At 40.8% G+C, this 10,899-nt stretch overlaps 1 protein-coding gene across 7 annotated transcripts in view; it reads right to left on the bottom strand.

Annotated features, from left to right (window-relative positions):
- Positions 1 to 1,029: 1,029 nt before the first annotated feature.
- LOC147013648 (roquin-1-like) overlaps positions 1,030 to 10,899 on the bottom strand; it is a 176,870-nt gene continuing 167,000 nt past the window's right edge. For 2 of the 7 annotated variants that reach the window (XM_085855722.1, XM_085855721.1), the window contains 3 exons: positions 4,727 to 5,190; positions 4,341 to 4,520; positions 1,030 to 2,437 (listed from right to left, as the gene is read on the bottom strand). In XM_085855722.1, coding sequence (XP_085711848.1) covers positions 2,210 to 2,437; positions 4,341 to 4,520; positions 4,727 to 5,190 — 872 coding nt within the window. In that variant the 3' untranslated portion in view covers positions 1,030 to 2,209. The remainder of the gene's footprint in view (positions 2,438 to 4,340; positions 4,521 to 4,726; positions 5,191 to 10,899) is intronic. The other 5 variants (XM_085855720.1, XM_085855723.1, XM_085855724.1 and 2 more) reach the window with 5 other exon arrangements.

Below are 10,899 nucleotides of genomic sequence, written 5' to 3'. Positions count from 1 at the left end.
AATATTGGAGTTTATGACACAAGTAATTTCAGCAAGAAGAGTGAGTTATTTTCCAAAAAGAATGAAAAGGTTATTGGTAAGTTTAAGGATGAGTTGGGTGGAAAAGTAATGAGTGAGTTTATTGGATTGAGAGCAAAGGCATATGCTTATAAGTATGGTGATCAGATTGATAAGAGGTTAAAGGGAATAAAGAAATATGTAATAAAGAAATCAATAACTTTTAGAAATTATTATAATTGTTTGATGAATAAGAAAGAAGAATATAGGAAAATGAATACAATAAGAAGTTATAAACATAACATATGTAGTGAAGAAGTAAATAAAAAGGCATTAGGAGCCTTTGATGATAAGAGATTTATTTTAGATAATGGAATAGATTGTGTTCCATATGGATATTGTATGATAGAGTGTATAAAATAGATTGTGTTTTAACGATGGGAAGATGGGTAAGGGTTTTTTAAAGGCTACCGCCGCGTTTTTTCGCAATATATAAATGGTCAAACCAAGTATTAATCAAACTAAAGAGTGGAGAAAATCTCAGTCTTGGTATATAAATGGAAAACATAATGAATGTGAAAAATATCAAATAAGTCTTATTGAAAAAATAACTAAAACAAAGGTAAATAAAACAAATAAGCGAATCAATTTAAAAACCAATAAGTTAGAGGATGTAAAGAAAATAATAAATATCCTTGAATGGACTGAAAACTTTGATGGTTATCAATTGAACAATGAAAAAACAATTTACTATAATCTCAAAATGATATGTGGCTCAGGAGGTGGTCAAACAAGAGCATTAAGAGAAGTTTATCATTTCGTAATGGCACAAAAGGGGTATCTTAAAAAATATAAAGATTCAAATGTTTTGTTTTTCAATATTTTAGATGGGGATTATTGTGCAAAGAAAATGAAACTATTGAAGGAATTTGAGAATGAACAAATCTTTATAGGTTCAATGAGTGAGCTGTTCAACACCCAGGTGTTTAATTCAATGAGTTTCAACCTCCAGGATAAAAGGGGAGACAAATAAATATACCTTGGGATAAAAAGGGGGTTTATTTTTAGGGAAAAAAAAAGGGAATCGCTGAAAATGCCCCATTCATTTACATGGGGAAATTGAGCCAGAACCAGTAAATCCACCCTACTAATGGCATATACATTCAAGTGAGGTTGCTGTGAAACTTGAATGTGCTGTGGTTCCCGTCTTGACACCACTCATTGTGGTTATCAATGGTACAGGTAATTAAGGCTGGGAAGAGTGGTTGGAGCAGGGCAAGTGAGTTGATGCAATGTAATTTTTAGATTGCACAAATTTGTAGTCACAGGATTTCCCAGAGAGAGAGGGTGATTGTTGATTTGAGATGGTAGTGAAGTTATTAAGTGAGCTGCTAAGTTCTGGAGGAGTCAAACTTGCAATGTGTTGTTTGTGATACTTCCATCCAGCCAGCGATGAGTATTCCATTAAAATACTGACTAAAGTCTTGTCGATGGCAGAGAGGTGGCGAGGAAAGACATATGACCCATGGTGCTTGTTTGTGTGGTTGCCCTGGCAGAATTCTGAACAAATAATGATACATATGGAAGCTGATGATGCAGGTGCTGATGCCAGTGTACGTCTGGGGCATCTGGCTGACTTATCTCACTGGAGACAGCCACAACATAACACTTCTCCAGAATTATTGCATCTTGGCACTTGTCATGGATGTTGACAGTATGACTGCAGGCAAGTACAGTACATGTTGCTTCCTTTGCGATGCATTATGGACAGTGTTCAATACCAAGAATAGCCCCATACCTGAGCTTATGATGGAGGGAAAGAAGGTCAATTATGAAGCAAAGGAAGATGGTTGGACCCAGGATGCTGGCCTGAGGAATGCCTGCAGTCAGCTACTGGGATCATGAAGATGGTTGATAAAACTCTCTCCCTCCCACTTCTTCGAGAACAATGTGGTGCTGATTATGCGCAGCATTTGGTGTGCTTCATCAGTGCAAGGTGATCATGAGTGCACACCTACTGAAGGTCATTCGTGAGACAGTTGAGTTTTTACACACAATCCAATGGGGATGTGTTAATTCCCTGGAACAAGCTCGATTTCCAAATCCTAAATGCAAAATATTTGGTTTGCTTTTCCTTCGAGGTAGAAACCCTTGAAAAAAGATACTCTGACAAGTTTGACAATTTTTTTGCAGAATAATGTGCAAACAATTTTCACATATTGAAGAACAATGGTATTTGGCATAACCTATTTAGCAGAACCTGCTCAATACTCACTGGAACCTCCACGTTGCTTGCTGCGATAACATCCGTGGGCTTGGTCTCTTTGCTGCCAATGTAAGAGCTGATTGTTTCACAGGACCAAGGTGAGTACTGCGAGCTGTATTCTCCATCCTGATAGCCAGGACGCAAGCTCACTTCATCGCTCCCATCTTCAGCATACTATTGTGGGATGCATTACATCAGAAAGAAGTCAAAGGTATGAGCAAGGGAAGTTGGGATCAAAATAGTCAAATTCCAACAGAATTATTCTTTTCATGTATTTCAAACTCTATCATGAATGATGAGACCTTCCTCCTATGTTTGGATGCCACCTGAATTGACAGCAAAATGAGTCATTAAAGCTTCAATAAAGCAAGTGTCTTTCAAGTGGATAAATCAAACAAATTTTGAGATCCAGACTGGCGAGTGCAAATGTGCATTGCGCACGTTTGCGTGCAATCACAGGTGCAATCAACATGTACATGCACACATTGATGAACACACAGATATGTAAAACCAAACACAAGCACGTATGCACGGAGGAGGGGGGGGCGTACACACGCATGCGCAGGCGGGGGGGGGGGCTGCACACATACGTGCGCAAGAACACACACGCCCAAGAGGCGTGGTCAAAGATGAAACGGCTCTCACACCTTCTTGCCATGTGGCGATCATAACAAATAAGTTTGGTGAATTTCTGCACAACCGTTTAGGAGTAGATAGTGGGATGGTCAGACGGACAGACAGACGGGCCCGATTACAATATCCTCCAGTTTTTTTTTCAAACAGCGTGGGGATGTTAAACACTGCTTGAAGTACAACAATGATGATGTGAGTTGGGATGGTTATTTTTTTCTCTTTTCGGTTGTGGATGATTATTTGTACAGAAAATGACTAAAATGGAGAATTACTGTTACATGGAAGCCACTTTGTGGAAACTTGGTTGGAGCAATCATGGCATAAGAGTCTGACTGGAGGAAATTACTTGTATGATTATTGGAATTAGCTGATCAATATAGACATTTAAACACTTTGAAAAACTAGGTTGATGGGTTTGTGAAAGAGGAAGGTCCAAATGTGTGGTTACATCACAAGAACATCTAACTTGATAAATATGAGCACCTTCAAAATGGTTGCTGTGATAGATCCTTTTGATGATCATCCTGATGCAGTGAGGAGGTTTGCATGTCTTGGCAATGAAAACTAGAGACATCATTAACAAAGATCTGGCCGAATACAAAGACAGCATCACCAGCTAAAATGAAGATGTCTTCCTTTAAGATGGAGCCTGGAGAAACTTCTCCTCCTACTACTTGGAGAGACGGGGAGATTGCATCTGAGATTCAATCATGGAAGAAATGAGGGACCATTTGAATGCCAGCTACAGTGATAGATGAGGTTCTTCTATTAATATCCAGAAGGTGGGTAAATTAAATAAAATTGGTTATGCTAAATACAAACGAGCACAATTTCAATGTGCAGCGATTGCGAAAAACTCCCAGGCTTTGAATGTTCCTACTCGGTCACTGGCAAGAGCCTCTCCTGGATGTAGACGACTTGTGAACCAACTTGCTCTCCGTAACGTGATAAATGGAATACAAGGAAATTCCTACACAATGAACAAGTCAACATTATATAAAGACCCAATAGAAATGAATTTTCTGCTGGAACAAAATAAATCCAAAGCTAATGATTTTTTTTGATGGAGGATCGAAGGACATTACCGCAGACATATTAATTGCACAGAAATTGATTGTTCTTATGATTTGGGACAACGAAAGAGAACCTGATATCCATGGTAACTGAAAGGTGATACACAATGCCGTTGGGGCCTTCTACAGATTACAGATGCAATGCGGTAGACTTTTTGACATGCAATATGTAGGTAGGCACTCCATTATGAGCACAAATGAAATCCCTTAAGATGTATTATTGTTGAGGACACAGTATGGATGCATAATTGCTGTACACTTGCTTAACAATTTTATGTTTATTGTAAAAAAAAAAAAAAAATCAATACATAATTTTTAAAAACCAGCGAGTTTCAGGTGTTGGGGATCTAGCTAATGAAGAAAGTACTTACAGCCAAGCTGTACTCTTCAGGGTATGTCTGGAAAGGTAGTGGAGGAGTTGGAGAGTGTGCGAAAGGTGGAGGAGAGATGGAAGAGGCACCAAGGGGTTGTCCACGAAGCTGTGCTACCAACTCATTCCGTCGGCGGTGAAGTTCCTCAAGGGACGGCTGAACTGGGGGAGAATATGGATCCTGTTGGTCAAGAAAGAAAACCAAGTATGGGGAAGGGTGGGATCAAGTTCAGCAGGAATGAGAAACATATGTGGTTCTTTCTTCTTGAGTCCTACCAAAAACAAATCGAGTGCATTTCTCGATTTTATTCGATCTCCTCCAGCTTCAGCACACAAAGCTATTAATCCATCGTCACACAAGGCACAATCTTCCCATCTACAACTCACCCTCAGGAAAGTGACCCCACGTGGTTGCACAAGATGTTGCGATGTTTGGGTCGCTGAAGGTGGTGGTGGCGGTGGCGGTGGCGGTGGATGTGGATGTGGTGGGGCTTGGCTGTAGTAAGGCCCGTCGTGTGGCAGAAATCTCTCACGTGACGCAAAGACGCTCTCGTGGGTCTGAATGAGACCTTCTTGCCCATATGGTGATGATTGTACACCCCTCCAGTTCCGTCCACCATCAAACAAAGGGTGATGGGGAGTTCCCGGGTGTCGAGTAAACGCGCTCGGCATCGAATGGACATATTGATGTGCTTGCGGTGGGTGAGGAGTGGGAGGGTAGGGCCCGTATGGATCCGTGAGGTAGGATGGGGGCAGGCCTGGAGCGTGGTCGTGTGCAACATCGTGCCTGGGTATATAGCGAGGCGTGTAGGGCGAGACCGGCACACCGGGATGAGGTTGGCAGTAAGGGACTGTTGGTCACAAACAACATGAAAAGGTGTAAATTTATATCAAGCTTGCATTGTATTTCCTACAAAAGCTCATAAGATGAGCAAGCATTCATTACTTCAACTAAAAATGTTTCAATTGAAAAGAAACAAAAACTTTCTCCGTGTAGATGGTGAACATATCCAAGGCCTGCCTACCCCCATTTAACTGTTTAAAATTATTTATGACTTTGTATGAATTACTTTGTAAAAAAAATAGTATTCAAAACGACTTGGACAAATGCATAATGTACTAGTAATGAACACAGAACGCTTCGATAACTTGTAGATAAGTTATACGAATGATTGATTAGCGTGTTTTAGGCGTCCACAACCTATGCCCCAACGATAGTCTAACGTATGCATAGCGTGGCAGCGTATCGTCGACGATTACGTGAGGTTTTATATTCATAGGCTGCAACCTCACTTTTAATAAATGCCTGTCACTCGCCTATTGTTTTTGGACGCTGGTGCTCGGCAATTGAAATCGTTTCCATTGAACGAGTTAAATCGCTTCCACAGCACTGCAGTCACGGCACCAACAGCAGCAGGCTCAGTGCCAGCCTTAAGCGGATCCCTGTAGAAGGTGTACTGCTTGGTTATCCTTGGACCCACTCTGGCTTGCAATTCGTCGAACATCGCTGGGGGCATTCGCAGGAACTTGATGAAGGATGCATGGTTCTCGTTCCACCATGAGCTGGTCATATATGCCGAAATGGCATCGCCTCCCGATCCATGATCAGACCCATTTCCTTCTCCTCCATTCACGTCTTCTTCTCCCGGCTCTATTGGCATGCAACTGGTGCAGTGTCAACTCGATGAGGTCATGTTGATATTCGAGGACAGGTAATTATTGTCGTCTCAGCCTTGCCGTATCCTCCATCTCTCGGAATGACATGGACATGTACTCACCACGAAGTCTAAAAAAAACACGGGTTCCTCCTGCGAAGCCCCTTTTTATATACCAATTCCCCTAATCGCTGTCAATACGCCATTATACGGTATCTGCAAGTTAGAAACGCGTTCAGTAGGTTCTGTGGTCGTCCTGAAGACGTCAAATACGTCTACATACGTATTTGTATGTAGGACATGCTTTACAAATAATTCCAAAGCACGTTATTCATAGGTTATAAATAAGTCACGGGTACCCTTAACATTACTTTGACGTGTTTCGACGTATGAGGAACTTTCAAGTAATGTGTTGCAAGTGTGAACAACGTTCGTGTAGCGTGCTTACAAAACGTTACTCATAGGTTAGAAATAAGTTTCGGGTACGCTAAACATTACCTCGACGTGTTTCGACTTATGAGTAACTTACAAGTAACGTGTGTCGACGTGTGTCAACGATCGCATAACGTGCCTACGACTTATGGCCAGCGTAGCGGAATGTGTGAGTCATACGCCAGCATACGTCGTAAAATTTCAAGCATGCAAAAATTTGAGGACAACCCAAAAGTACAACGTTTAAAGTCAGCGTACTACGACGTATGGCAGTGTTTTTCAGCGTGCTCTTAACGTATACAAAACGTACCCATAACGTATTCAACGTGTGCCAGCGTTTTAGACAAATTTTTCATAAATCGGCATACACTGGCTAAATCGTCATAGTGTGACAGCGGCTTAAGCGCCGCACAGCTGATGATTTTGACGCAATTTCCGGTTACTTCGGCCTGGATTCGGGATCAGTGATCAAATAAGGTAAATCACAATTAAAAAATATTTTTTGATGATGCGGGAGATATCTTTATTAAAATTAACTTTGGGAAAAAATAATTGAATAAATAAATAAATAAATAAACGATCACTTCTGGTAAAGAATAAAAGAAATTAAAAGTTCTGGAAAGATTTTCAAAATCACTTCCGGTTATGTTAAATACTAAATAAATACTTCCTGTCATGAAAAAAAATCACTTTCGGAAGTATAAAATTAACTATGGGAAAAAATAATTGAATAAATAAATAAACACTTCCGGTCATGATCTCTCGGCATGCATCATTCCCCATGACAAATATCGGAAACAAAAAAAAAAAACAGAAACAAAACAAAAACGGAAGCAAAATGGTCATAGCCAACAACACGGATTCACAATTGCCAGGGTATTGTGTTGTTTTTGTTGTTTCATATTCTCTCATGTGCACGCGTTAAGTAATATTCACAAGGTAGAAATAAAACCCAATCGTGTTTATACACCGCACAGCGTTTAACAACAACCGGAAGCAAAACGTCTTGGCTAACGACATGGATTCCAAATAGCCAGGGCTATTGTGTTGTTGTTGTTTCCTATTCTCTCACGTGCACGCGTTAAGTATGAAGCTCACTGCGTTCGCTATAATTCTTGAATCCAACATGGCTGCCAAACCATGTGACCTATCAATTAGAAATTAACAAAATTGTATTCACTACTCGTGTGCGATACCTATGTGAAGTTTCCCCTTGATCTGACCAGCCGTTCTGGAGAAGATGATGTTTGCAGGTTTTAGGGTAAATTCAGTATGGACACCAAACCATGTGACCTATCAATTATAAATTAACAAACTTGTGAAAGGATGTCTTGGGAAAAGTGTGTGAATTATTGCCTCAATCTGTCCAGCCGTACTGGAGAAGAAGATATTTAAAATTTATTAATTTTCAATCCAAGACGGCTGACGAACCATGTGACCTATGACATCATAAATTTACATTCTGCCTCCATTCCTGTAGTGGAACACGTGTGTGAAGTTTCGTGTTAATCAGATAAGATGCGTTTTTCTATCCAAGATGGCCACCAAACCATGTGACTTGTGATGTCATAATTTTTACTGTGCATGCAGATATGATGGAAGATGATAGTTGCAAATTTTCGCTTCGATAGGTTATGTGATTCCAGAGGAAGCATTATTTAATATTTTTCTTGAATCCAACATGGCTGCCAAACCATGTGACCTATTAATTAGAAAATAACAAACTTATATTCACTACTCGTGAGCAATACTTCTGTGAAGTTTCCCCTTGATCTGACCAGTCGTTCTGGAGATGTTTGAAGGTTTTCGGGTAAATTCAAGATAGCCGCCAAACCATGTGACATATCAATAAGAAATTAACAAACTTGAAAAAGGACGTCATGAGGAAGGTGCGTGTGAATTATGGTGAAAATTTCGTGTTGATCGGACTTACCGTTCCTGAGAAAATGATTTTTAAAGCGAAAGATCCCGCAAATTGACAGTGGAAAAATAATAATTAAGAAATAAGAAATAAAAAATAAACAGAAGAAAAAAAATAGGTGACCCAGTCCATTAGACTGGGTACCCGAATAATAAAATAGCATCACTCTTGGATGGACAGCTGGTTAAATGTTTGAGACATCTTTTGATTTTTTTCCTCATATGTTTGCGACATTTCCCATAAACAAGGAATTTTGATGTAGACTGGGCACTTTTCAGGACCCATCTTCCTTTCATCTGTAAAGGCCCTGTCACACCTTGACGATTTAGCCAGCGTATGCCTAACGTATGCAAATTTGGGTAAAACGCTGGCACACGTCGAATACATTATGGGTAAGTTTGTATACATTAAGAGCATGCTGGCATACGTCATAGTATGCTGGCTTTTTTTCATAGTACGCTGGCATATGACTTTGTACGCTGGCATACATCGTAGTACGCTGAGGTGTTAGACAAATTTTTCATGCTTGAAATTTTTCGATGTATGCCAGCATATGACTCACACGTTCCGCATAATGCCGGCCATAAGTTGGAGGCACGTTACGCGATCGTTGACACACGTCGACACACGTTACTAGTAAGTTACTCATAAGTCGAAACACGTCGACGTAATGTTTAGCGTACCCGAAACTTATTTCAAACCGATGAGTAACGTGTTGTCGGCACGTTACGCGATCGTTGACACACGTCGACACACGTTACTTGTACGTTACTCATAAGTGGAAACACGTCAATGTAATGGTTTTTTTTTTCTTCGGTATGACGGTGATGTTAACACTTCGATTTCTAGTGCAGTTATAATATAATATAATTAATAAGCTGCCGCTCAACGATTTAAATCATAACCGCACTAGAAATCGAAGTGTCAACATCAGCATCATACCGAAGCAAAAAAAAAACAAAAAAAAAAACAGGAGTCTGGAACACTGACGCTAACCATTACCTTGACATTTCGACTTATGAGTAACGTACAAGTACCGTGCGTCGACGTGTGTCAATGATCGCGTAACGTGCCTCCAACTTATGCCAGCATATGCGGAACGTGTGTCATACGCAGTGTACATCGAGAAATTTTCAACATGCTGAAAATTTCTCGACGTACTCGGCGTATGACGAAGTATGCCAGTGTACTACGACGTATGCCAGCATGCTCTTAACGTATACAAAACTTACCCACAACGTATTCGACGTGTGCCAGCTTGGTTCGGCAAATTTTTCATACGTCGGCATACGTTGGCTAAAACGTCAAGGTGTGACAGCGGCTTCACACCTCGATGTCTAGTGCGGTTATGATTAGAATCGTCGAGCTGCAGCCTATTAATAGCCTACGCCACGTGATCATCGGCGATACGCTGCCGCACGCTATGCATAAGTTAGACTATCATTGGGCAGAGGTTGTGAATGCCGACAACACGCTCAGCATTCGTTGGTATAAGTTATCTATATGTGATTGAAACGTTCTGTGTACGTTACTAATACGCTATGCATACGTCCAACATGTTATTATACGCCTAAAACTTTCAAAAAAACATCAATAGTTCAGCGTACGCCAGCGTTTTACATACATTTTGAGACCTTGCCATACGCTGGTTAAAACGTCAAGGTGTGACAGGGCCATAACAGTTAGGAATTCGTGTCTGCACGAACCTCCTGATGATATGCTCAGGGTATCCATTCTCACTGAGGATGCCAATAATTTTGTCCATCTCGTTCTGAAGCTTGGAGCTCAAACATATCTTCTCATAATCCACATGACAAAGGCTCTGGTGTTGTCATGTTAAACCAGGTGAACTATGTGAACAAAATGATGGATATCCTACAGGATAAGTCCAAGTTTTGACAGTTGGGAGGCATTGATAAACATGACCGTATGTCACGCTTGGAGAATCAAATCTGCAAGAGGTTGTTCCAGCTGCATAAAATGTGAACTTTTGAGGCAATTTTAAGAGAGGGTTAAGCCGGTGGGCTCTCTTCGTCCAATAATGAATGGCCCACTGTGGAAATAAAATAATTAATTCCATGTTGTGAAATGTAAGCATGGACATACACTATGTTGCCAAAAGTATGCGGACACCTGCTCGTCCAACATCTCATATCAAAATCATGGGCATTAATGTGGAGTTGGAACCCACTTTGCTGCGACAACCGCCACAACTCTTCTGGGAAGGCTTTCCATTAGATGTTGGAATATTCCTGCAAGAATTTGCTTCCATTCAGCCACGAGTTCCATTCACGAGTTCAGGTACTGATGTTGGGTGATTAAGTCTGGCTCGCAGTTAGCGTTCCAATTCATTCCAAAGGTGTTTGATGGGGTTGAGGTCAGGGCTCTATGCAGGCCAATCAAGTTCTTCCACACCGATTTCAACAAACCATTTCTGTATGGACCTCGCTTTGTGCATGGGGGCATTATCATTCGGGGGGGGGGGGCACTCCGTAAAACGCTTCATTCCGCAAAACATTCCAAAAGCATTAAAAAATCTGAAAACCCATTCC

Source organism: Eptatretus burgeri, chromosome 14 (assembly GCF_056783735.1).
Source record: "Eptatretus burgeri isolate ZD-2024b chromosome 14, Ebu_testis_v1, whole genome shotgun sequence".
NCBI lineage: Eukaryota > Metazoa > Chordata > Myxini > Myxiniformes > Myxinidae > Eptatretus > Eptatretus burgeri.
The sequence above is the reverse complement of the archived record's forward strand: the minus strand, read 5'-3'. Positions and strand labels throughout refer to the sequence as shown.